Here is a 27,365-nt window from a genome sequence, read left to right as displayed (position 1 = left end):
ACCCGGCCAGTAGAGAGTAAGTCCCGGCCCCGAAGGCGTTAATTGGCAGGCCACGCTGGGAGAGGCGCTAAACGCGTAGCCGGGCTCTCCCGAGGGTCCGCCCCTCCCCGCCCCAGGGGCGGCCTGGGTTTGTTTTGGCGTAAAGCGCGCGCTGTGATGATGTCACGACGCTGACGCCTGAGGATGGCGGCGGCGGCGACCCTGTCCGCGGTCCGGAGAGGGTCAGCACAGCCGCCGAGACGCCGAAGACCTTGCCGCCCGTGCGAGGTGAGGCGGCACGGCGCAGGGCGACGGCCCGACGGGCGGGAGGGACTGACGACCTGCAGCCACGGTCGCTTCCTGGCGCACTGGGCCTATCCCTGCCCAGGGAGCCCCGCAGGAGCCCAGTGTGCAGGGGCCTGCGGGACTGGGGAACAGGCCAGGTGGCTGCTTGGGATCCCCGGTGTACGAGGCTGGACTGGTCTCAAAACGTGCTCCTGTGCTGGGTGGCTGCGATGTCTGGGGCTGTGTGGGCCTGGTGGACGTGGTCAGCTGCCCTGCCCGCTGTTCAACCAGCCGGCGTCGGTCACGGTGAACTAAGCAGGTTGTCCTCACTGCGTTTGCATGTCCGGCACCTACTTCACACCTCGCCTTTGCGACTGAACGCTAGGAGCTGTCGGGGCAGCTGGTCGCTTCCGTGTTCAGCCTGGGAAAAAGCAGGCCTGAGCCTAGCCGGGTTGCCTGCTCCGCAAGCCATCATCCTTCAGTTTATAAGGGGACACTCAGCTCCCCACGCCCACTCTCCCTCCACGAAGCTGCTGAAGCGATAATTTCCACCTGAAAATTTGAATAAGTCCTTCACTGCATGAAACTGGATCCCTGGTGCCTATAGGATGAGGTCCAAGCTTCACTAGTAAGGCATTCAGGGTTCTTCATAATCTGGTAGAGGCATGACCCGGAAGTCAATACCTGGGCACTTCTACCTTCTGAGCTCAGTGTTTTAATACTTTTATACTTTTTCATTTTTGTACTTGTAATACATTTTGAAATACTCTTCTTTACCCCACCAGAATGGAAAATTTACATCTATCCTTTAAAATCCATCTTAGATTACCTTTCCTTGGAAAAGCCTCTCTTGCTTTACAAGTAACCATTGGCTCCTCGGTCATTTTATTCATGTGACTACTGTTGAGTATATCATGTTGTGTCGCGTGATGGTGGGAGTGAGTCTCCTGTCTGCATCTGAGTGTCTGGCTGGCTCTGTGCCTGCTATAAAGTAGGAGCTGAATGGACTGGGATGGGCTGTTGGTTTTAGAACCAGATTCAGCTATATTACTGAGCTCCTATTAGGGGCCACGATCTGAGATGAGCACAGCAAATGTGTATCTCTTGTTTGCACATGCACATGTATGCATGTGGTAGGTGGTGCAGCCTTGTCAACTTTGATGGTCTAAAATCTCATGGGGTAATTTTTCAAGATACAAATTCAAGAGTCTCACTCTCTGATATTTTGATTCAGAATATCTGGAATCTGGTAGGAAATTGTATTTTGGAAAAAAAAACAAAAAACACTTCAGGTGACTTTGCTCCCTAGTTGAACATCTTTGTCATTGCACTAGGAAACTGTTGGGTCTTCTTTGTCCATTGGGAAGGGCTTAGCTGTGCCATATGAACTCCTGTTAGAGTCTCATTGCCCATACTTTGGGGAGGCAGTATGATTCTCTTGAGTAGTTTGTGGTAGTAGTTTGAGCTTTGGAATCAGAAAGACTTGGATTCATTTCTTGGTGTTTGTGAGATCTTGAGGTCCTTGAAGTCCCACTTGCTCATCCCAAAATAGCAGTAATCATGGCTACTGTGTGTAGTTGCAAAGAAGAGTGGGAGTGCATATAAGATACTTAACACAGTTGGAACTCAGGAAATGGAAGACATCGTTATCATTAATGGCTGTTCTCCTAGAGTGTGTCCCTTATCAAAAGGAGATCTCAGGAAGCCTGTTGGCTCTTCAAATTGAGTCTCATGTAGGAAGAAGCTGCCTTATGTAATTTCCTCAAGGTAATTTCTGCTTATCAAGGAAAGCTATGACAAAACTGCTTCTCCTCAGGGCAGTTGCAGTTGGTCTTTCCCCTGGAAGAAATTTGGAATGCTGACTCATTAGAGGGTAGGTTTGTTGTATAAGCGCTTTCTCCCCATTTAATTGCAATTCCTGAACTTCTTAAGTTGTATAGATGAGCTAGAGAAAGTACAACTGTCAGGAAACCTGTTTGCCCCTGACACCGAGCTAGAGTTGCACCTCACTTGGAATGGGATACCCCTGAAGATCCTACTGTCTCTGGAATCTGAAATAGATACTGGGGATCTCTGTCAGTCACAAGTTCATAGTTAAATGAGTGAGACTTTGGTTTGGCCTTCTGTTTTACTTTACAAGTGTTCACATGTTATGTGGGCAATTTTGTCCTTTTCAGAGCTTCCCGACTGTATGATATGAATGAGCTGTAGGTATGCCAAAGTACTGACCCTTGAGTTTCCAGATAGCTGAGAACAGCTGTCCCCCTCAATACCAGGGTGCATAGAGAAAATTTTGAGAAGTACAGCCCTGGAAGAATGGAAGTAATTCTGCTTGTTGAGAGCTAGAAGGAGATTTATTTATTTGAAATCCCTTTCCTTCCAAGAATCTTACTCAGTGAATACTAAGCGGATTTGTATTGGCTAGGTCATCACTGAGCTAATTCTTGGGACAGCCTTCTATTGTCATGGTGTCTGATATGATGCTAAAGTAAAAAAATGTCGTGTTTTCATTTTGCGGAGGAAAATTATCTCAGAGGGTCCCTTTCCAGGCTACCAGTCTTGAAGTGGCCTCAAAGGGCATCATAAGAGAGACTCTTGATGTGGGACCATCTGTACTGTAAGTTCCTTGAGAGTAGAGTTTATGGCAACCTTCTTTTTGCCTGTCACAGCCCCTGGCAGGGTTCCTGGCCCACAGCAGGAGTTCAGTAAATATTTGTGGGTTGAACTTTGGGATTTTGGAAGGAGAACTCCAGGTACGTTGCCAGAGTCTGTATTTCTGATGGTGGGATGGCCAGTGGTGGGATGTGTTAGATGGAGCTGGGGTCATGATTAAATGAGGACACAGCAAACTTTTGAACTTTCTCCTCTCAGCCCTAAGGCAGGAGTCTCTGCCCACCAATTATTACCATGTGAAGCAGTGCTAACTGGAGTCCTTGGGAAGTGGTGTCCTGAGTTACTATATTCTAAAAAGAAATCAGGGTGCCTGGGTGGCTCAGTTGGTTAAGCGTCCAACTCTTGATCTTAGCTCAGGTCTTGATCTCAGGGTTGTGAGTTCAAACCTTGTGTGGGCTGGGCATGGAGCTGTTTTAAAACAAACAAAAAAAGGAATTCATAACAATTTTTATTATGAAATAATATTAAAAGTTAAAACTGGGCCTCCTGGCTGGCCCAGTCTATAGTGCATGCTACTCTGGGATGTCAGGGTCTGGAGTTCAAGCCCCATGTTGGGCATGGAGCCTACTTAAAAAAAAAAAAAAGTTAAAACATAGGAGTGAATAATGCACAGTGTCTTTAGACAAACACTGTAATAATTTGGTGTATATTCCTCTGGCACTTTACAAAATTTGTATAATAGTCTGTACATTTCTACAGTATATATTTTTGTTAACTTTAAAAACGTAATATGTAGTGATGATTTTAAAAAATAGCTGGGGCACCTGGCTGGCTCAGTCAGTAGAGCGTAGGACTCTTGATTTCAGGGTCATGAGTTCAAGCCCCACATTGGGTGTAGAGCTTACTTAAAAAAAAAAAAATAGCATTGCAGAAATCACAGAAATATGTAAAGTGAGAAGTCAAAGCCTGCTTGCTTTCCTCCTTCCCTCCCTTTCTCCCTCCCTCCCCTTCTCCCTCCCTCCCCTTCTCCCTCCCTTCCTTCCTTCCTTCCTTCCTTCCTTCCTTCCTTCCTTCCTTCCTTCCTTCCTTCCTATCTCCCTTCCTTCCTTCCTATCTCCCTTCCTTCCTTCCTATCTCCCTTCCTTCCTTCCTTCCTTCCTTCCTCCCTCCCTCCCTCCCTCCCTCCCTCCCGCCCTCCCACCCTCCCTCCACTCCTTCCTTCCTTCCTTCTGTTCCCTTCACCCTAGAGGCAATCACCATCAAGTTTCTCTTTTACCTTTCTAGGATATTTTTTCTACATATATGTCTGTATCTTTTTTTAACCCCCTCATTGGATGTATACTTCAGATGCTATTTTAAACGACTTACTATATCACGGATATGGATCCTGGCACGAAGCCATTCAATAAAATTGACTGGTATCTTTCTTTGTCAGTATATACGGATTTACCTCATTCATTTCAACAGTTTCAGAGTATTCCATTGAATGAATGGATCTTTATTTAATTATTCTCTTACTGATGGATATTTGGGTAATGTCCATTATTATTATAAAGAACTTTGCCATGAACTTCCTTGTACAAATACACCTTTGCATACTCATGAAAGTGGTTTTTTTTTTTTTTCAACGTTTATTTATTTTTGGGACAGAGAGAGACAGAGCATGAACGGGGGAGGGGCAGAGAGAGAGGGAGACACAGAATCAGAAGCAGGCTCCAGGCTCTGAGCCATCTGCCCAGAGCCTGACGCGGGGCTCGAACTCACGGACCACGAGATCGTGACCTGGCTGAAGTCGGACGCTTAACCGACTGCGCCACCCAGGCGCCTCACTCATGAAAGTGGTTTTATAGCATTATTTCTGAAAGTGGAATTGCTAGATGCAGTGTCAGTTTCCCAGTTTGAAAAAGCAGAATCACATACTCTCCCTAAGGTTGCAGAGGTCCTTGTTTAGGAGTTTTCATCTAAAGTGACAAGCTCTTTTGCCTGGTATCTCTGTTGCCCCATGATGGTTAGAAGTATTGTTTAGTAGTTCCTTATTTCTGGGATTACTGGGAGATTACTGTCTACTTCATTTTGATAGATAGTCTTTCAAAACATAGAGCATAACCTTTTACAGGTGAAAGGTTATGAAGCTTTTCTGTGGAGAACAATCTTAGGGGGTGTTACTGGAGAGGGCTGGGTGCCTATAGGCCCCTGCCTTGGATAGAGCCACACAGTTGGCTTCCGTGGCCAGGAAATTGTTTCAAGATCCATTGTAGGCCCCGCCCCCTCTCTCCCATGGGTCAGGTCTGGCAGCTTGTGGACAAATTTGATTTGGAGTTCAATTAACAATCTGTAAGACTCAAACAGACCTGAGAGCTCCAGCTTCCTTTGTCACTGAGTACATTTACACAGGCACTGAAAGAGCACAGCTCTGTTTTAACCACCAGTCTGGTCTCTTCCTGACACTTGAAAATTTTTGAGGTTCTGAAATTGGTGCCTTGCAGCAGGTAGAAATCCAAGAGCCAGTCCACCTTTCACTCATTGTTAGCAAACACGAATCACTGCTCTGAGCTCAGGACTTTGCTGGGTGCCAGAGAGTTCTAGAAACCCAAGAAGTGGCCTCTTCTTTCAAGGGGGCTGACAGTTCTAGTGTTCTAAGGCAATCTAGAGTACAGCAGTGAGCAGTGTGACCCAGAGTGTACTTGGAATGGAGGTTTCATAATATAGATCCTTCAGAAAAGGTCCTCAGTAAAGGTTTGTTAATTCATTAGCAGAGTGGTATAAGGAAGGGTAGAGGCCTTGACCTGGCGACCTCTGCTGAGATCCAGGCACTTGCGGAGTCTCCCTTGTGATGGAAGGAGCTCTGGATGGAGAACCAGGAGATTTAGGTCCTTCCTTGGCAGTCACTATCTTAAGTGGCTGTGGACAAGTTTATGTTTTTCTCGGCCTTTCGTTTCTGTACAGTATTAGGACAGTAGTGCTGAATGCTCATGCCCACTACCACACTCTATCCAACATGCTGGCACTCCTTGAGGAGTGCTTGGCAGGAGGTTGGGAGTTGAGGGTATGGAGGCCGACTTTAGAGAGTTCAGTTCTTTCTGAAAGATGTGTTAGGATTGGTGTCGCGAAAGGGAATAGTGACTTGTGATAGCTAGCGAGGTGTGACCTCCTGAGTCTTGTCTCACACCCTGGTCACTGTGCTGGGGGCTACACAGGAGAGCTGGGGGCAGGAAAACACTCTGCCCTTATTCCCAGAAGTTTTGTCAGATGCCTTCCCTGTCCCCGTTTGCCTTTTCACCTGACCTCTGCCGAATGAGACTTTTACAGATGTGATTAGAGTGTGGAGCAGCTGTGATCACCTGGGGGCTGTCGGCTGTTGCCCTCCCCCTGAGCTAGCAGCCTCTGTCCTCTACTCTTCATCTGTAGTTGGGAAGGTGGAGTACCAGCATCAGCTTATCTTTGAAGAGTTTCTAATTGAAATAGATGTGGGAGAAACTGTGTCCCAGAAAGGGAGAAGGAAGGTCAGAGAGGGATACTCCTTGGCTGTCTTAGTGCTGACTTGAGATCCCTGCCCATACTTTATTTGTTTAAAGTGAGAAGTCAGGCCTTTTCTTTTGTAAACCTTAGTTTTTCTCAGCAAGACCAGACTAGATGTGCACATTTAAACAAAAAGACCCAGTGCATATGCCTGGAAACAATTATTTATTTTGCGAATCTAGGATTCTGCCTCACCAGGGAAAAGACATCTGAGTGGCCGTGCTGGGTCACCTGTGCCATTCGTCTTCTCTCTGAATGGTGATAGATGTTGCTTACCAGTGGTCTTGGGGATCAGGGCCCTGTATTGTGCCTCAGGAAACCTGGCCCAAGAACTATCCTCTTCCTGAGCTGCAGCCCTTGACTACGTTGAGAGTATTGTGTTTTCCCTGAAAGAAGAGATGAATCTGCAGAATTCCTGTCCACGGTTCTAATCTTTAGCCTCTGTGAAAAAGAAGCTTGTTTCTAAATGCCTTTGTTTAGACATGATTTCCTAAGCTACTGTGTGGGATCTCCTCGACATTTGGGTAAGAATTGCAGCAAATGTGGATGAGTTGATGGAGGAATCTTCCCTCGTGTGAGGAAAGATATACCTCATTCGACTGACAGTCATATCCACATGTTGATTAAAATCTGAGCCCTTAATCTGTGGTCTCCAGATTCTTCCTTTTTATCTGATGGATCGATTGATAATCGAGCTCTTGGGTATGTTTCAGTGATGAGCTTGTTCCTTGAAAGAATTAGCCACATTGGGCAGTATCACCACCTTAGAAGCAGGCCCTTGACTCACTGGAATCTGGTGGCCTCTATGGGTTCTCTGTGATGCCCAAGTTGCCACAGCAAAACCTGCCTGTGTCTCCCTCCGCTGCCTTTGATGGGATGGCCTGCTGGCTTCTCCCGGGGGTGAGGGTGGGGGTGGGTTAGGCGTCGCCCCTTAGCTCAAAGCACCACCCGTGGTTAGCCATGGAATCTCTGACGCTGATTCTTTTCAAATGTCAGATTCTACTTCCAGTGATCCACAGTGAATGTCATATGGATGTTGCACGTGCCCTGCAACACACCCAACACTGATCTTTTCCCACCGTTTCCCAAACCTGTCCCTCCTGGTATGCTGCTGACTGTTTTGCCCAGGAGCCCAAGCAAAGGACTAGCATGTCACCCTCTCTCCTTCCTTTCACTCTTTATATCTAGCTTTTAGTCCTTGTCCATTCTTCTGCTGACACCCCTCCGTTCCACCCTGCTATCTGGGCCACCACCCTCCTCCCTGGCCCTTTTAATCTACTTTGACCCTCCTCCAGTTCACTTCTTTCTAAACACAGATTGATTGCCTCTCTTTGTAAACTCTTTGGTAGTTCCAGTCACCTCCCTGGAAGGTCTTGGTTCCTCAACCTACCTTGTGCTGCTCTCCACAACCTGGTTCCTGCTGCTTCAAGAACTTGAAGCCACCCCACCCCCAGTCCTGTCTTCATACCACCAAACTGCCCATTCCCGGACACAGGGTATTATTCTGGGGCTCTGAATCTTTGAGTATATTGTGCTCTCTGCCTGAAACACCATTCCCACGTTTCCTCACCTGACTCATCCTTACTCGAAATTCACTGTGGGGTCACCTCTTCCAGGAAGCTTTCCTTAACTCCTGTGTCTCTCCTTATGTCTACTGTTGTTTCTCAAGCTTAACACTTAACATGCTATATTGAAATGATCTGTTTTTATGATGTTTTCTTCATTTGCACTGTGACCTTAGTGACCAGGTTTTGCTTTTGTGTCTGTGTGTGTTAAAATATAATCTACACAGGACCATGTCTTACTCATTCCTGAATCCCTAGCACCTAGTAGATGTTTGTGAGGTAAACAAAAATATGTATGGGTGTCTGCCCTCAGTTCCTGGCACATGGCTTCTGAAACCCTTGTAATTTCTTAACTGATAAGAGCATAAAGAGCATCAGTTATTCTAATATTTGGTCTTTGACTCTAGTTCCTGATACAGGTTCCTGAAATCCTTGAAATTTCTTGGGTGATAGGAGTGTTTTTTATTCTAATGAGGTGACTTTGAGTGGGCCCCCAGGTGACTCCTAGATGGGAGCTAGTCACCAGAAAGACTCATGCCATGATAAGAAGCTTGGAATTTTCAGCCCTGCCTCCTGTTCTCTTGAGAAGGAAGAAGAGTTGAAAATGGAGTTAATGATTGATTGTGCCCACATGATGAAGCCTCCATAAAATCCCAATAGTAGGGTGTTCGGGGAGCTTCTGAGTGAACACGTAGATGTGCTGGGAGAGTGGTGCACCCAGAGGGGGCATGGAAGCTCCATGCCCCTTCCCACGTGCCTTGCCCTGTGCAGCTCCTCCATCGGGATGTTTACTTGTATCCTTTATCATATCCTTTAATAAACTGTAAATGTAAGTAAGTGTTTCTGGGAGTTCTGTGAATCTCTCTAGTAAATTGATTGAACCCAAGGAGGAGGTTGTTGGGACCCCTGTCTGTGATCGGTTGGTCAGAAACACAGGTGATAACCTAGACTTGTAACTGGTACCTGAAGTGTGTGTAAGGGCGAGGGCAGTCTTAGGGAGCCTGAGCCCTTAACCTGTGGGATCTGACGCTACCTTTGGGTAGACAGTGTCAGAATTGAGTTAAATTGTAGGACATCTGGCTGGTGTTACAAGAATTGCTTGGGGTGGGGACTCCACACATGTGATCAGAGGTGTCAAAATGAAGTGTTCTCTGTGAAGGTAGAGGAGACACACAGAGTGAAGAAAAATACACAGTAGGGAAGAACTGTTTATTTCCTTACATAGGAAGGGGGAATAGCTGTTTTTTCCCTTTACAATGTTTAATAAATGTTTGCTCTGATTTGATAATTTTACTCCTAATTCTGTATGGCATCATCAATAGGAAATTCTCATCCCTCTTCTTTCACCCATGGGGCCCTCAAGATAGAGAAGGATGGCCAGGGTAGAAGTGACTTCTGGAAAGCATTACTTCAACACTTTACCTTATCCAGGCCCTACCAGCCACAGGGTGTTAATGGTTGCAACATCTCTGTCTGGGAAGCAAATGGAGAAGCTCTTGGATCCTCATCCCAAGGAAGCAGAGTACTCTGATCCACAGACTGAGTCACATCTAGATGAAACTGTTAGTGTCGTTTCTGAGTTCATGGTCTCCTTTGTCTCTTAAATGAAGCCCAAGATAGTTTGGTGGCTACCTGGTGGCAACGTGCTAAGGTTTATAGTCCTAAGTTCACAGGGTTTGATTTCAGCCAGCCTTGGGTTGTGTGGCATTGTATGGTGAACTGGGGAAGTGAAAGACCCTGGAACAAGATGTTAAACTGCCAGGTGAAGATGGTGCATTAGCAAAGTAATGAGAACCATCTAGAAAAGAGTAAGGTTAGGGCAGAGAACCAGGGTAGTGATGGTAGTGGTGGCAGCAGTTGTAGGAAGGAATCAACCCCTGCAGGAGGCTAGAGGACGAGGAAAGATATCCATGAGGGAGACCTTGGAGAAGCTGCTTTCTGAGCCCTGCTGGGTGATAGTGTTGGAGAGTCGGCTTCCAACATTCCACACCCCCGTTTCAGGAAAGATGAGTCAGAGTAATGAGAGGAATGATTTTAACATTTAAAAAAACAGAATTTCAACTAGGATAAGGGGCCCAGACAGAGTAGGGAGGAGGGTGGGGGCAGTGACAGCTGAGCCCCATGCATGTTCCTGCCCTTCATTTGGTGTTGGAAAGCAGCATGAGAATCAGATCCAGGGAGATATAAGTCAAGACCATAGAGCTCAGACCCAACCTTTCATCTGGACCCTTCACTGAGCACTCAGGGGCCAACACCATCCTCCCTTCCAGGGAACCATATTAGAGTCACGTCTTCAGGCTACATTTATTGAGGGGCAAGGGAGAATAGGTGAGGAGGGTGGCTGCTATCCTTTCAGAGCTATCTCTGGCTATGTTGACTTGCCCTTTCTTCTGTCTGCGTAGGTGTAGACGGGGCACTGCCTGCAGAGCAGGTCCTGCCAGCCTCGTTGGAGAGGATGCCCCCGTGTCCGTGATGGGCTGTGGGACAAGCAAGGTCCTTCCTGAGCCTCCAAAGGATGTCCAGCTGGATCTCGTCAAGAAGGTGGAGCCCTTCAGTGGCACTAAGAGTGATGTGTACAAGCACTTCATCACAGAGGTGGACAGTGTTGGTGCTCTCAAAGCTGGGTTCCCAGCAGCCAGTCAGTGTGCAAACTCCTGCCCTGGTGCCCCCACTGTCGGCCACACAGAGCCTCCCTCAGAACCACCACGCAGGGCCAGGGTGGCTAAGTATAGGGCTAAGTTTGACCCACGTGTGACAGCCAAGTACGACATCAAAGCCCTGATTGGCCGAGGCAGCTTCAGCCGGGTAGTACGCGTGGAGCACCGTGCAACCCGGCAGCCGTATGCCATCAAGATGATTGAGACCAAGTACCGGGAAGGGCGAGAGGTATGTGAGTCAGAGCTGCGTGTGCTGCGCCGGGTGCGTCATGCCAACATCATCCAGCTGGTGGAGGTGTTTGAGACGCAGGAGCGTGTGTACATGGTGATGGAGCTGGCCACTGGTGGAGAGCTCTTTGATCGCATCATCGCCAAGGGTTCTTTCACTGAGCGTGATGCCACACGGGTGCTGCAGATGGTGCTGGACGGTGTCCGATATCTGCATGCGCTGGGCATCACACACCGAGACCTCAAGCCCGAGAATCTGCTTTACTACCACCCAGGCACTGACTCCAAGATCATCATCACTGACTTCGGCCTGGCCAGTGCCCGCAAGAAGGGTGATGACTGCCTGATGAAGACCACTTGTGGCACACCCGAGTACATTGCTCCCGAGGTCCTGGTCCGCAAGCCCTACACCAATTCAGTTGACATGTGGGCACTGGGTGTCATTGCCTACATCCTGCTCAGTGGCACCATGCCCTTTGAGGATGACAACCGCACCAGGCTGTACCGGCAAATCCTCAGGGGCAAGTACAGTTACTCGGGGGAGGTGAGTCTGCCCTGTCTCAGGGATGTTGGGAGGCCCCTGGGTGGGGGGATATCTTACAGCTCTTGATCAGAAGGATGTGCTCTGAGGACCATGTTCATGGGGCCAGGCAGGTAGAGAATAGTAGGATGTCTCAGTTTGGGTTTCCCCAAAAGTGAGCTCTGAGACTTGGGAGCAGATCATTTAATTGGGATATGATTCCAGTAAGCACAGATGAAGGGTGGGGAAGGTAAGGCAGAAAGGGAGGAAGCCACTAAAGGGCATATGAAGAAGTAGACTTCCTGGGGGCCACTGGAACTCCCACTGGGAGCCCTGTGAATAATCACATGGGACATGCCTCAGAATTGTACCACTGAGGGACAAGAAGGTGGGTGGGTGTTAATACACTGACTCCTGTATGAGTCGAGAATTTATCAGGGGGTGGGGCATTAAGTCCCTGGCACTTCTGGGCTGTCCTGAATGCCAGCTAGTGCTGGAGAAAATCTTCAGGCAAAGAAGCAGGGAGATGCAGGCATTGGCACTGGGAGCTGTCCACATGCACAGGAGTAGCACCGTAGGTGCGGGCCGGAGCACGTGGGACAGGGCAGCCACAACATCTGCTCCACAGGGACCTGGGACAAGCTAGCGTGACCACGCCCTGTCTACAGGAGCCGCTGCTGCTCATCTTTTCCCAGTTTTGCCACACAGCCCAGAGGATTCTGTGCACCCAGACATTCCAGTTTTCTAAAGAGAAGCCAGAAAATTTGATTGTAAAATGTTGGAATCCATTCACATGTTTACGTACTATCTTCTGTACCAACAAATACTAACCTGCAGGCCAGATTCAACCAGGAGTTTGTGTCTTTGGATCCACGGATTTCCCTGATACCTGAAAAAATCTTTTAGGTTTCAGTACTGGTGGGAGCTGAAGGAAGGTGCACAAAAAGAAAGAGTTGGTTGGTTCTTAGGCAGGATGCTGACTGGGTAGGAGAGGAGGCTGACCATAGGCACTACCAGGTGCTACAAGCATAATGGTGGGCTTGGGAAGGTTGTGAATAAAAGAATATGTGATGGCTTAAATAGGAGGTGAATTAAGCTTTGTAGGAGAACAGGATTCTGCCAAGGCAGTGAGGGCCCCTCCCCAAGTTTCCCTGCAGAGTGCTCCCCATGGTGTTCCTCTCAGGCTTGGGCCTGCTGACTGCTGTCCATGCCTCCTGAACTACCCATGTGGAGGGGAAGGAGCTCTGGGACCAGCTTCCTCCTGAAACCTAGCTTTCCTTCCAAGGACTTTGGACTGGGTCCTCTCTGGCCCCAGCCAACTGGCCCAGAGCAGCATTTCCTGCAGAAGTTACCCCAAAGCCTCTTGCCACTTTGTCTTCAGTGCTTAATGTCCTGTGCTCCATCAATTCCCTATCAGCTTCCAGATGTGGTTGTGGGGTCAGTCAAGGACTTCCTCTGAGGTTGGGGGCTGGCATTCCCTAGGGGGATTTCCAGGTCACGTGTCAGAGTTGTATGAGGAAGGGAGGGAAACCTTTATCTTTAAAATATACATCTATTTTTAAAGTTTTTATTTATTTATTTATTTATTTATTTATTTATTTATTTAGAGACAGAGAGAGTGAGTGGGGGAGGGGCAGAAAGAGGGAGAGAGAGAATCCCAAGCAGTCTCCACACTGTCAGTGCAAAGCCTGATGCAGGGCTCGAACTCATGAACCACAAGACCATGACCTGAGCCGAAACCAAGAATTGGATGCTTAACCAACTGAGCCACCCAGACGCCCCTAGAAGCCTTCATCTTTAGACCAGCTCTGTGCTGGCCACAGGCGAAGAAGAAACTGGGGCTTTCTCTAGCTCTCTCTTAAAGTTTCTCACATCTTCTTTGCACCAAATGGATTCAACAAAACAAACCCTGACTGGCTGGGAAGCGCAGGCTGTGATGGTGTGGTCGCAGAGAACACCTCATTGCTCACCCTCTGGGCCAGGTTTCATCACTGGCCAGAAGACCCAGCATCCACCTGCCAGAGACAGTGTTGTGCCAAGGCCTGACCTAGCTGCTGTGCACTAGGAGCTCTGTGTGATGCCAGGCTGTTAGGGTTCTTCCTGGCAGAGGGAGTAGTGGACTTAGCTATAGCAGAGAGGGAGGTTTCCCAAGAGATGTTGACAAAGGTGTTGACTCTTTCAAAAGCCTGTAGGTTTGCCCAAGAGTTCCTAATTCTGGCAGTTATTGATCAAGCAGTTTATCTAATTGGAGCTTGCAGTCTTGCTAACTGGCTATTGATTATCCGTGTCTGGAGAATGACAAATGAATGTAGTGAGGAATAGACTCAGGCTTCCTGCTCCTTCTGTAGCCACAGGACTGGGTCCTGAGCCTGCTTCCTGCTCTGTTGGAATCACAGTCTGGGGCTCCAGTGTGTGTGTGGCAAGGGGAATGGGGCACTGTCCAACCTCTGCCTCCCAACCCCTCAGTTGAAGCTGAAAGCATGAGTTCCCAGTTCCAGAGTCAAATTCATGGCCAACCGTGATGGCACCTGTCTATTACAGTAGACAGATGCCATCTGACTCCAAAAACTGGTTCTACCACCATCTACAGAGAGTTGTGGTTTGGGTGGGATTTGTCTGGGGTATTTCCTGGGTGGGGAGGTCTCATCATTAGATCAGGTGCTCTGAGGTGGGGACCAAGCATCTCTCTGTTCCACTGGCCATTGCCTTACCCATAAGTGCACCTGGGGAAGATGCATAGAGACATGAAGTCATGTTCTCCATCCCCATGAAGATTGAGATTGCCTGGGGAGAAAGGACTAGGAGTAGGAAATGGCCACAGAACAAATCCTTGTTGGCAGGCACATGCCAACACAGGGCTTGGGCAGTCTGGAATGTGAGCTGTGTGGCTCAGATCAGGTGGCTGGACTGGTCCCCTTTCTTTGGGCTGGGCCCTGCTCCCACCCTCAGTCCAGTCATCTGTCTTCTGTGTGATGGTCATTTGCCCTTCTGAAGGCCATCTAAGTGAGCAAGGCCCTGTGAGAAAACCTATCTGAGACCATGTCATGTTAAGGGGGTGTTTTAATCTATCTGCTTCTGCAAATGAAGGACCACCCACTTTGAGCTCAGCAAGGTTTGGAGATGTGCATTCCTCACCTGACAGTAAGCTGCATGGTAGTGCCTTTCTAGGGGCATTTTTCCTGCCCCCCGCCTTCTAGTAGTGGTGTTGTATGTGCCTACCCAATGTGCTTATTTCCTGAAGCCTATGTCTTTGCAGCCCCCTGTCAGGCTCAGTGGTTTCTGTGGACTTTCTACAGGAGGTGAGCTTTGAGAAGGAGGAGGCTCAGAGAAAGGGACATTGCTGACTGTGCTCAGAATAAATACGAGATTGTTTGGAGGTAATGGAGTACAGGTTGATGAGGCTGGGCCAGGCCTGCCGTTTGCTGTTGGGAGCTCCATAATTGCAGAGGCTACTTGGGGATTGGAAGCATTAGGTGTGAGGGAGTCCTCTGTGTTCTTGGTAGTAAAGGGGGAATGCAGCAGAAAGTATTGTGAGAGACCTGCAGGAGAAAGGCTGACTGGGGGCTGTTGGAGTAATCCCCGTTGGGGATGGGGGAACCTGATGTCCTGGGGTAATTGGGGCAGATCAGCGATTCCAGAGAATGAACTCCACTATGGTGTGAACCATAGTGAGATGAGAGAATCCTCCTGCAGCTCTGTAGGAGCATCATCTTACAGGGGCAGATTGAGAGACACCTGACTGCCCTATGGTCCAAAGAGTATGTAGGCTTCTGCCTTGACATCCCTGGGTGGGGCCCAGTGGTGGAGGGAAATACACCAAGTGCCTGGCTCCTACCCCACAACCCTGACACTCTAGATACTCAGGCCATAGCCCTGGCCCCACTTTCTGCCCCGTTTCCTACACACCATAGGCCCAAGATGTTTGCTCCACTCACTCCACGTCCTAAGCTCAGGCTTTTCACTTTGCTCCCACTGTTGGCCGTAGAAACTTGACCAGAAGGTTCAATTCAAAGATTGCTTCCATCAAGAATGGTGCTGTGTAGTGCCTACTGAGTACCAGACACAGGGCTAGGGGTTCTGTATCCAACATGTTTAATCACAACAGTGCTGCCAGGTGGGTGTAATGCCCCATTTTACAGATGAGGAAATTGAAGCTAGCGAGGTTAAGTAACTTGTCCATGGCCTCACAGCTAGAGGGTGGAAGGCCTGGGATTTGAATCCAGGCCATCTTGGTGTCAGAGTTCTTGGCTTTTCCATCCCCACAGTCTATGTTCTTTGACATACATGTCTCAGCATGTTGCTGGAGTCTTTGTTTCAGCACTTTCTTGGGCTGTTGTCTGTGGACATCTCTTAGGCCTGTAAGGTCCTTGAAGACAGCATGTGTATCAATACTTATGTTCCCGGTACTTTTCTCCTGGCTTCTCCTGAGGGAAGCACTGGTGGTCGGTGATTCCCTGGGAAAGGACCCAAAAGTGGCTGGCAGGCAGACGGGGCAGCCCCCTCTTCTGGGGGCTGGACTCCAGTAAAAAGTGAAGAGCCTGCTGGAGATGTGTCTAGTAGTCTGTGACCAGACTTGCTTAGAAGCAGCTGCAGGAATCTTGGAAGAGGAGGGAATGCTGGGAAGGAGACGGCTATGACAGATAATTTTGAGAAGAGAAATCTGCATTTTCTCTGGGGACCAGAGGTGCCAGAGTGGAGAGGGCCAAGCCAGGGTCATGTGGGAAGTGATGGGAGACACATGTTGGCCAGATGTGAAGAAGGCCTGTGTTGAGTGTGTGAGCAGTCTGAAGACACAAAGAGCCACCTCGAAAGAGGGAGCTTCTTGTCATGAGAGATTCCAGAAGGACTGGAGCAGTTATTTCTAAAGGAGTGACACAGAAGGTGAGTCATCGTCTGTTAAGACCCATACTAGAGGACTGTTACGGTCCCACTGACTTGGAGATTCTATGATTGACTTGATGTGAGATGTGATGTTGCCGGCCTAATGTTACTGCTTTTCTCAAGAGTTCTATTCCTAGAGTAAGGACAGACGAAGAGGCTCTTGTGGGATTGATGGCAAAGTGGTACCGTCAGCAGCTTTGCTGTCTGCCTCATTTGGCAGCCTTTAATTGTTGCCCTCTGCTTGGGCAGTCTTTGAGCTGTGGGCAAACCCAAGTGACTGCCCCACGAACAGCTGGGCTGGGGCAGAGGTTCTTACAGTGCCTTGTTCAGAGAGAGAGTGCTGCCAGGCAAGGGACAGAATCTTGGTGGGAGAGGAAGGCCACTTGCAGACCCAGAGTGCTACTCCCTGGGGGATTTTGTTGGAGGGAGGTGGCTTTTCAGGGATGGCCTCTGGGCTGCAGTCTGACTACCCATCCATGTGGCACCAAGGGGCAGGCGCTCAGGGGCGTGAGTTGGACCATCTTGTAGTTCTGAGAGCCCTACTTCTTTAAATGACCTTAACGCTTGTCATTCAACCCTGGGATGTTGAAGATAAAAGGAGGTACGGGAATGTGCCATGTCCTGTTGCTCTGTAGATGAAGGGCATCGGCGCCTGTGAGGGGGCTGATCATTCATATGCCCTGATAGATAGCAGCCAGCTGAGTAGGGATAGGACCTTGGCCCAGAACCATGGAGAGGACTTCTCCAGGGGTGTGGGAGAGCTGGAGACTGGACGTTGTGTGCAGGCAGCAGATGAAATGCAAAGAGGCAGGTAGCATGTTTCCAGGCTTGTGCTTGGATTCTGCTGGCTGTCTTTAACTGCCTCACATTCCCACCTCCAGTGTGGATGGGGGCTGTGACGGGCCATCAGTTCATCACTCTTCTCTTGCTGCCTCCTGCTCCCGTAGTAAGTGGATGGCTTTCCCATGTCTGTCTCAATAGCTGACAGCACAAGGAAACACAAATTGATTTAGAATTCTTTGCTGTGAGGTATCTCTAAGCCCTTGCTCCTTGCCTCTCTGCTGGTGGCTGTTGGGTGCCAAGAGCTGAGTGATGGTGCTGGCTCTATGCCAGGATCCCATGATCCCCCCATACCTGTCCAGGAGGGATCCCTCTGGAAGGGCTGTCCCTACTTCACCACACCTCCTGGTACGCAGTAAGTATTCAACAGACAAGTCTCCCTCCTTAACTGTAGGAGCAGACGCTGGCAGTCCAGATCCCTGACTGGTCACTGGAAGGTGATATGATTTGGTCTACTAGGTGAGGGCCTTACTGGACCCTCACTGGTCGCTGTGCTTGGAGACCTCTTGGAGGAAGGCAGGGGTAGCTTCCTCCTGGTGGGGGCAGGAGGCAGGCTTGGAGCAGAGAGGGGCAATATCCCCTTCCTGTGCCACCTCTGGTCCACCGCTCAGCTCCCTGGAGCTCTCTCCTCTAGGCTTCCCTCTGCCGCTGCTGCCTTGGTTACACAGTCCCCAGAGAGCAGTTCCCTCCTGTGGTGGCAGAAACAGAGGCCCATCTCCTACATTGCTGCATTCAGCCATTCCTACCAAAATTCCTGGCCCTGACCACCTCCAGCTTCTCATTAACTCAGGGTCAGATCCTTCTTTCATCACTGCTGTTTCCCACCCCCAGCCCCACCGAGGCCTCTCCAACAAAGGGGTGTTATCGTGGGTTGTGTTGGAGCAGTGCCTGGTGTGTGCCATCCATCCCCTCCCTCTCCTGCTCTTCTCATTGTCTGTCTCCACCTGGATAGCTCTGCCTGCTCACAGGCCCTGTCGCTTCTAGGCTCTTGAGTTCCTCTGGGAGCTGCCACGGCTGTTGTCTCTCCCACGATCTGACCTCTTTAAATCCGCTGACGGCCTCCCACACTCATCCCCTCCTGCCCCCACTGAGGCGGAAGCATACTTGCAGGTGGATGGAATGGCTAAAGATGACCTGGTCCAACCACTCCCCACCGGTCATGCCTCTCCAGACTCTCCTTCCTTGGTCAGTTTTCCATCTCACAAGGTCACTCTTCTCGTGCATGCCTGCCTGGCCTCAGTTCATCTGTCTCCCAGAGCAAGTATGGTGCCCAGACCTGAGCTTTGCTTCAGTATGGCCTGGCCAGCTTGGAGCAGAAGTCTCCTTCATCTCTTCACTCATCCCGTCGTTCCATGTTGTCCAAGTCCTGTGTACCCAGGGTTCAGGGACAGAGTCTCAGTGTGCGTTACATGCTAATAGCCACCAGGGCTCCAAACTGTCTCAGAAATTAGAATGGGAGGAAGTTTTTTTGTTTTGTTTTCATGTGTGTGTGTTTTTGTTTTGTTTTGTTTTGTTCAGAGCCCAAAAGGGGTCTCAAACTCACAGGACTCTCGAGATTGAGACTTGAGTTGAGATCGAGTCAGACACTTACCCAACTGAGCCACCCGGGTGCCCTATGTTTTTTATTTTTTAAATGCTTATTTTATTATTTTTGAGACAGAGTGTGAGCAGGGGAGGGGCAGAGAGCGAGAGGGCGACATAGAATTTGAAACAGGCTCCAGGCTCTGAGCTGTCAGCCCAGAGCCCGATGCGGGGCTTGAACTCGGGAACAGTGAGATTATGACCTGAGCTGAAGTTGGATGAAGTTGGACACTTAACCGACTGAGCCACCCAGACGCCCCCCCCACCTTGTTTTTTCTTTTCTTACTTTTTTTTTTTTTTTAAAGAGCCAGGTTGGCCTCAGCAAAATCTGTGAGTGGAATTAAAAGAGACCACTCAGCAGCATGCTCTAAAATCCAGAACCTTCCAGGACTGCTCCAAGACATTATTAAAAGCAGACAGCACTTGGTTGCTGGCACAGGTTGCCAGCATCCCCCTGATTCCAAAGCGAGCACGTAGCATCGTTACGGATTCTTGAGTTGTACCCTGTCTCCCTCCTGTCCCTGTCCTTCACTTTGTGGACTCTGGGCAGGGACAGGTGGGGGTGCAGAATTTCACTTTTTTTTTTTTTTAAGTTTGTTTATTTTGAGAGAGACAGAGACAGCGTGAGCGGGGGTGGGGCAGAGACAGAGGGAGACAGAGAATCCCAAGCAGCCTCCAGGCTACCAGCTCAGAGCCCGATGTGATGCTCGATCACGAACCATGAGATAGTGACCTGAGCCGAAACCAAGAGTCAGGATGCTTAACTGACTGAGCCACCCAGGCGCCCCCAGGATTACATTTTGTTACTCATTTCAAGTTTCAGAACACAGCTTTGCTAACCTTTAAGTTGTCACGCCTTTTCTTGTTTTATTTTTATCTTCATTCTCTGCGTCTTTTTAAAATTCTATTATCTTCCTTCTTTTTCTCCCTTCAGGCTCTCTCCCCTAAGGTCCTCTTTCCTGCTGCTCAGCCCCCACCCATCCCCTGCCAGGTCCTAGGGTGGTGGATTCTGTTTGGTGTGGAAGCCCAGGCACCAGGATGGTGAGTGTCTTGACCAGAGGAAGGGGTTGCTGGCTCCACTGCCACACTATGTCTAGCTCTGCCGAATTTTTCAAAACACTTTGCCTCATGGGCAATGTCAGAGTGTGCTGTTTTTGTCGTACTAATAGTTCTCTTCTCCTGTGTAAACCCAAAGCTCCATTTCCCAGAAACGTGCTCTTTTCTCTGCTCTCGTTCAGGCCCACGTAAGTACAGGAAGGAGGCCTTTGGGGGTGGGAATACTGGGTCTGAAAATACATCTTGAGACAAAGCTGAGGGAAGATTGAGTCATGGGAGCAAAGCCCAGGCTTCTTTCCTCCCTTCATTCCCCTAACAGCTCTAGCAGCTCTTGCAGCTCTTTGGTGAGGCTACCTTCTCTGCCAGGGAACCTTCCCGAGTCATCATGGCTTGGAACAGAACCCATAAAGGTCAAGAGGTCAAGGCCATTTAAATGTTAGATGCTATGCTTCTGTTTCTCACATGCAGCCAAGTGAGGAAGAAAGCTGGGAAGCCGTGTTCTTAGAATCCAGGACTTTAGCAACTGGAAGACACTTAAAATCCATTGCATTTGGCTCCTTCATACATTTTTTTTAAGTTTATTTATTCTGAGGGACGCCTGGGTGGCTCAGTCGGTTGAGCGTCTGACTTCAGCTCCGGTCACGATCTCACATCTGTGAGTTCCAGCCCCATGTCGGGCTCTGTGCTGACAGCTCAGAGCCTGGAGCCTGCTTCAGATTCTGTGTCTCCCTCTCTCTCTGCCCCTCCCCCACTCATGCTCTGTCTCTCTCTGTCAAAAATAAACATTAAAAAAAAAATTTAAGTTTATTTATTTTGAGAGAGAGACAGCACAAGTGGGGGGAGGTGGTGGGGGGGCGGGCAGTGAGAGAATCCCAAGCAGGCTTTGTGCTGCCAGTGCAGAGCCTGACATGGGGCTCAAACTCACGAACTGTGAGATTCTGACCTGAGCCAAAACCAAGAGTCAGATGTTTACTGACTGAGCCACCCAGGCGCCCCTGGCTCCTTCATATTAAAAGTGAGGAGGCTTCTTTTCTCTAAGGTTGCACAGAGAAAGTAGACCTAGAATGTCTAGAAGCTCTAGAAGTCTCTGGGCTTTCAGCCTAATGCTTTAATTTGTCACCCAGATGCCATCCAGAAAAGCCAGGCCTTTCTTTGCCCTCACTTAAGAGTGGTCAGACCTGCCTGCCAGAGGGAGTCTAGGGCAAGGCCTGTGAGCTAGGTTTGCTTCTGGAGGGAAGCAGCTTCCTCCTCTCTCGGCAGTCTAGGCCAGAGAGCTGCCTTCATCCTTTGTTCCTTTAGCCCTTGGGCTTAAGGCAAAACCATTGGTAGTGTGGCCTGGGCAGTGTTCTTCCCAGGCCCTGTGACATTAGAGCTAGAGCAAGTAAAAGGGGCTGGGGAGGAGGGAAGTTCATCCTCTGAGCTGGAGTGGAAAGTCCTTTCTGATTTTGTGCTTCCCTTTAAAGGGAATGTTGGATTCTGCTGCTGAGGAGTGACTGGTCCCTCAGAAACAGGGGATGAGGAAGGTGAAGTTGGTAAGGAAGTGCTCTGGGAGAGTTCCATCTATCCCTTTTTGGCTTCTCTGCTGTTACAGTATCAAGAGTTGATACCCTAGAGGTGTCTGGCTGACTCAGTAGAACACGTGACTCTTGATCTTGGGGTCATGAGTTTAAGCTCCAGGTTGGGCCCAGAGCTTACTTGGAAAAAAAAAAAAAAGGTAGGTACCCTAACTGCAAGGGGAGGAGGACTCAAGAGCCACAGACTAGGGAAAAGGACAACCAGCTTGATGGTCAGAAACAGGGTGGAGGTGATGTCCCTCCTCCTACAGTCTCTCCTTATCTTTTCAGGACAGGGCCCAGCCCTTCACACACACAGCTCATAAAAGGCTCATGGAAAGGACAGTGTAGGCTCTCACCCTGGGTATTGAAGCTGCCCTAGGCTCCCACAGCAGAGGGAGACCTGAATCTGGAGGCATGGCAGACTGACATTTAACATTCCCTTCCATGCCCCATACTCTAAGTCAGTCCAGAAACAGGTGGAAACCTCTGGGAGACTGGCCAGGTGGTACCTGGGGCCTGTCCCTTCTGTCAGCCACCTGAGCCTCACATGTGTCCCTGACTTGACTCCAAGTTTACTGAGGTGAGAGTTCTGTTCTTTACCCAGAGCCAGCAGTTAGAGCTATGGAAAGTCAAAGGCATGACTGTTTATCACTATTCTCTTTTTCATGCCCACAGTGCTACCCAGCCAGTCAGTCATGGGCTGACAGACATACTCATGGAGCTCTAGAGGCCCAAGTATGTTGCGGAAACAAGTGGGTTGGTCTGTGGGTATTGAAAGCTTTCTTAGGAGGTACTGAATTGGACTTGACCAGAAGCATGGCCCTGGGTGAGTGTGGAGTCTTGCTTTTCCTTGCTAAGTACTGTTGGAGGCCTCAGCAGTGCTCCCAGGGGCCACTGTTCTGAAGGGCAGCCTGAGCCCCTGTCTCAGTGTAGTGGGGTGGGTTGAGGGCCACTTACCTGCTTTTGGCCTGCCTGACTTCCTGCCACAAGCCTCTCAGGGTATGAGGGTTAGGCCGGGTGCCATTGGCACAGCCTGATTCTCAGGTCAGGATGGCTTAAGTCACATTGGCTTGGGGGACCCACCTGGTCCAGCTGCTTATAGCTCCTGAAAGATGGGGAGAGCCAGGGCCTGCTGAAGAGGGCCGGGCTGGCCCTTAGATAAATGAGTTCATTGGCATTCTGCACACGGCTGCGTGTACACAGTAATTGGGGAGGCAAGCATCTGGGGGAGCAGAAGGCACAGATCAATCTGGCTCACTTTTGTCACTAACAGGCTGGCCGCTCGGCGAGCAGCAGGGGTCGATGCCTGGTGTGAGCATGTGTCACTCTGGAGATGAAAATGCTTAAGCTCACAGGATGGGTCTGGTGAGAGGCCAGTCTCGGACTGCACTGGACTTGTGTGGAACTGCAGGGGTCTGGCTTGGTCTGGCTGGGTATGGATGTGAAGTGGGGGTGTCTCTGACCCATCTATGTTTAGGTTCCTGGCTTGTGAGTCCAGCTTCACCACTGTTTCTTTTGTCATCAGAGGGGTTGTCCCTCTTCTCTCTTGGCTGGACCAAGGGGGCATGGGCAGAATCCATGTCCCAGCTCTGTTTGGCTAGCCTGGGCTGCCAGTTCTGTCTTTGGGCTGTCCCACCAGTAGGCCCTGCTGAGCCACAGTGTATTTCTCAGTGATTTTCTTTCTCTTGAAGACCAGAAAGGCTGGTAGGGCAGCACAGGTATTCCCATGACCCAGTCTGTTCAGCTTCTAGGTTTTGCTCTGTCCGTTGGGGGCCCCATTATGCCTTTCTTTCCATTACTTAAGTGAGTGATCGGGGCTGCAGCGAGTGTCGGTGGTTTCGACTGACTGGCCCCTCACAGTGGCTTCTTGTGTTCAGATGGCAGGAGCAAGACATGGGGCTTTCTTGAACCGTGAGCCAAAAGCTACTGTGGCAGCTGTGTAGTCCAGTCCCCCTGCATGTCAGCCTCTGTAGCGGAGCCCTGAGCTGCGCGGGCCTGCAGGGAAACTTGGACCAGACTGTGTGTGTGGGAGGGCTGTCACTCTGCGCCCCCTCACTGCTCTCAGCAAGGTATTTATGGGCTCCCCTGCCTGCATATCCTGAGGCCCTGTCTTCCTCCTGAGGGCTCTTGTCTCCCAGGAATTGCTGGGAGCTAGCACATTGGTGAGGAGGACCCTGTTAAGTGATTGTTCGGTAATGTGATCTGTCATTTTCCACCAGTTCAGTTTAGTAAAAGCTGAGATTTGCCTTCCAAAAACCAGGTTAGGGTAGCAACTGCAAGTAGTCCCCACCCCTTCTTCAGGACTTCAGAAGAGTGTTCTCCTTGGTGCTCCCCCTCCACGTCCTGTATGTAAGTGGGGAAGGGTATGGGGGAAGAATTGGAGGTCAAGGAAGTTGAATTAGGGGAAGCAATAGTCAGTGTGTAAGTGTATCTGCTGAATGGGCATACAGTTGCCCTGAATGTGGGCTCTTAGATTTTCCTGAACCCCCTGGAGATTGAGTTCAGTTGTGCCCCAGGGCAAAGGGCACCATAGAGTGGAACAGGCAGACCTCATTTGGCAGGAAGGAGGGTGATGGTGCCCTTAATATCCCGGCCAAACCTGCCGTATGCTCAGCAAAGCTCCTACTTGCCTACTCTTTGGGAATATCAGAACTCATGCCAAAGTGCTCCCAGAAGACTCAGGTACTCAGAACAGTTCTGTGTCTACCCTCCTCCAGTAGAGGGGCTTGAGGGCCTTGAGGGCCTCTGTATGCCTAGCACCAGGCACTAGGGCTCATCCAGCTTAGCTTGGTCTAATGGGAATGAACAATGAACTGGAAATCACTGGAATAATTGCTTAGCTCTGGGGGCTAAGAGGAAGCCTGAGAAAGTGTCCTTTACCCCGAGAACCTGAGGATTCAGCCGGGTGAAGACAAGCCGTACAGGCTGAGTCCCTGAGACAGACAGCTGCTTGGTGTATGGCTGAGGTGAGGCAGCCACGGGTGTTTGTAGGAGATTAGGCTTTGTGCAGTTTCTCTGAGGACAGAATGTACTAAAATGAGGCTGGTCTAGAGCACTGCCAGGCATCCCCTGTGTGGTTTAAAGAGGTCGTGAAGACTGGAAAGAAGGGCCCTGTTCCCACCTATCCCCCAAGAGCTCCCTGCCCTCTCAGCAGATGGAGAAATCTAGTTTCCTTGAATTGTTTCCTTGTCTCCCCATGGCTGAGGGGTGGAGGCTGATGCAGGGAATGCAGTGGTTGCCCACCATCACTCTGTCAGAGGGAGAGAGGTGGGTCACCTCTTAAAAGACAAGGAAGTTCCCTGCTAAGTGGCCTGATATGGACATCCAGAGTTTGGATATTAAGTCTGGCTCAGGATATGGTGGAAGGTTTGGGTCATTCTCTTTAAATCTTCCTGAGTTATAGTGATTTGGGGGTAGCTGGGGGATCTTGACGGGGACCACCTTCCTGAGCCAGGCTTCGAGTCCAGATACCTTAGAAGTTTGCTGCTTGGGGGAACGGGGGAGAACAAGTCTTTCTCCTACTTGTCAGATGGACTCCTTGCCCAGAGAACAGCCTCTGCTTGGTGGCCTGGGCCAGTGTTGGGTAGGAAGGGGAGGTCCAGAAAGAATGCTGTACTTGGGAGGAGCTGGGCAGTGCCTCTCTCTAGGGGGAGAGTGCTGGAATGCTGCATAATGCTAAGTGCTATGGTGATGGCATCATCAGGATGGGGAGAGCAGTGTTGAGTGCTCCCTCTCTAATGCTTGTTCTTGGCCTCTAGCCCTGGCCCAGTGTGTCTAACTTGGCCAAGGACTTCATTGATCGCCTGTTGACGGTGGATCCTGGCGCCCGTATGACCGCACTGCAGGCCTTGAGGCACCCGTGGGTGGTAAGCATGGCAGCCTCTTCATCCATGAAGAATCTGCACCGCTCCATCTCCCAGAACCTCCTCAAACGTGCTTCCTCCCGCTGCCAGAGCACCAAGTCGGCCCAGTCCACGCGTTCTAGCCGCTCTACGCGCTCCAACAAGTCACGCCGTGTGCGTGAGCGGGAACTGCGGGAGCTCAACCTGCGATACCAGCAGCAGTACAACGGCTGAGCTGCTGGCTACGGCGCAGACATGCCATGGTCCCAGCTTGGCCATGCATCACTGTGCCATCTGGCCCTGATGCCCTCTCTGGAGATAGGCCTGTATGGCCGGCAGCAGGTGAATGGCCCTACCCACTTCTCTTCAGCAGCCCCCATCCTCATCCTGGGCCTGAGCCTGGTGTGACCAAGTGGAGGGAGCCTGGGGACATGTGAGCCCTCTGAACTGGCACCGGTGCTCCTTTTGGTGAGCAACTGCTCTGCTACCAGTTGGGAAAGGGTCAGGACCTGGCCTCGGGCTCTTTCACCCCTTGGCTCTTCCCCAAGACCAAAGAGGCAAGCTGTGCCAGGTAGAGGGTGTCCTGTTGTCCCAGGACTCTTTGGGACAGTTACTTCTGAAACCCTCTTTCCTCCACTGAACCTTCATCTCTGGCCTCCCACATTCCATTGCATCCTGATCTGTAACACAGAGAGAGGCCCAGGTAGGCCCAAAGCTTGTGTCTTGGCTGGACTCCCAGCTAAGTCTAAACAGTCTCCCACCTCTCACCCAAGATCTGTCTTCCCTCGTGGTACCCCCAGAGGCCCCTCCTGGACTCAGGACTGGCTAGAACCTCTGGTGGTAGGGCCATGGCATAGTCCTTGGCCCTTCTGGACTGTGTGGCCATGTTGGTAGCAGGCTTGCTCCAGGCTCTAACCTCTCTCTGACAGTGGGAGGGAGAGCTCCTGCCCACCAGCCCATTGCTCTCAGTGCCTTCTTTGCAGAGCCCACTATCACTTCTTTCTCCCCCTTGGATGCCCATTCTATTCCCTAGGTGCCTCCTTCCCAACTGTGGGGGATTAAAGGGAGCCCCACTGCTGCTACCTGGGGAATGGGGGCACCTGGGCCAAGGCACAGGCCAGGGGCTTCCCAGGGAGAGCCCCATCAATATTCCAGTGTCAGCCCTGGTTCTACCCTTGGTACTGCCCAATGTCCCTTCCCTTCAGGCTCTGCAGTGGCATAAAGGCGCCATCTAGTGTCTGGCATGAGTATGGGCAGCCTGGGAATGACCACTGTGCTCACCCTTCATCTTCTAGAGGAAGTGGGAAGGAAGGAGCTGCTGTGTTGAGGAAAGGTCCCAGGCTGCTCAGCCCTCCCCTTCTGCTGAGCTTCTGCACAGCTCCAGTTGGAACTTAGCCATACTGTGTGACCTGCCTCTGAACCCTGAGTGCCTGGGGCCCTGGCCTTCTCACAACTGGCCTTGCTTGGGCCAGCCTGTCCTTGCTTCCTTTCACAGCATTACCTGTCCATCCTGGGCCCTGCCGAATCTTAGGTTGGAGGGAACTCCTGCAGGAGGTGGGTGGAATTGGGTGGCTGCTCTCCCGGAGGCCTGAGCCAGACCATTCCCGTGTTAGTCAAGGTGCCTCCCCACCACCACAAACAAGGCTGGAACCCAAGTCCCCTTCTTCCTCAGCTGCTTTCAGTGGCAGGAAAGGAGGTGTGGCCCAGCTTTAGCTGTAGCTAGATTGCAGGGCCTCTGCCAGCTGGGAGAGACTGGCCCTCACTCAGTTTTTCCCAGTGGGTAGCCTTGGGCGAGGCCCTCCTCTTTCTGCATGTGCCCACCTCCAGTGGGAAACAAGGCCAAACAGAACACTCTGGGCCAAGTCGACTGCCTTAAACATTCCCTCCTATCCTCAGTGCTCCTGGCACAAGGTAGCAGAGAGCCCAAGCCCTGTGGCCTCAGAATTCCCCTCACTTCCCCAAGTGCCTCTGGAGGCCTGAACCCTGGGGATTTATTTCCTCTCTTGTCCAAGATAGGCCTGACCCTAAGGGTAGGACAGAGGGAGGTTGGAGACATGGGCCTTTATGCCATGGACCGTAGATGGAGAGTGTGCAGTTATTTATTTTGTGTACTCAGTTTGTAAATGTATCCTCTGTACTCAATAAACAGGCTGCCCTCCCCAGGGAAGGCTGCCCATCCATTCTGACAGCCCAGGCTCCTTGCTGTGGACCAGGGGAGGAGATACCCTGCCATGCCAGAAGTC

At 50.4% G+C, this 27,365-nt stretch overlaps 1 protein-coding gene across 3 annotated transcripts; it reads left to right on the top strand.

Moving 5' to 3' along the window:
* Nucleotides 1-112: 112 nt before the first annotated feature.
* PSKH1 (protein serine kinase H1) lies at nt 113-27,310 on the top strand. 3 transcript variants are annotated; one of them, XM_086689141.1, is made up of 4 exons: nt 9,414-9,523; nt 10,364-11,390; nt 19,603-19,709; nt 25,039-25,224. In XM_086689141.1, the coding sequence occupies exons 1-4, from the start codon at nt 9,516-9,518 to the stop codon at nt 25,088-25,090; spliced, it is 1,194 nt and encodes a 397-aa protein (XP_086545267.1). In that variant the 5' UTR covers nt 9,414-9,515; the 3' UTR covers nt 25,091-25,224. The 3 variants fall into 3 exon arrangements, with proteins under 3 accessions (XP_086545266.1, XP_086545267.1, XP_086545265.1); XM_086689140.1 differs by lacking the exons at nt 9,414-9,523; nt 19,603-19,709 and adding an exon at nt 113-267 and having other exon boundaries at nt 25,039-27,310; XM_086689139.1 differs by lacking the exon at nt 19,603-19,709 and having other exon boundaries at nt 9,423-9,523; nt 25,039-27,310.
* Nucleotides 27,311-27,365: the final 55 nt, after the last annotated feature.

Source organism: Puma concolor, chromosome E2, assembly GCF_028749965.1.
Source record: "Puma concolor isolate L17-30 chromosome E2, mPumCon1.1.hap2, whole genome shotgun sequence".
Lineage (NCBI taxonomy): Eukaryota > Metazoa > Chordata > Mammalia > Carnivora > Felidae > Puma > Puma concolor.
The sequence above is the reverse complement of the archived record's forward strand: the minus strand, read 5'-3'. Positions and strand labels throughout refer to the sequence as shown.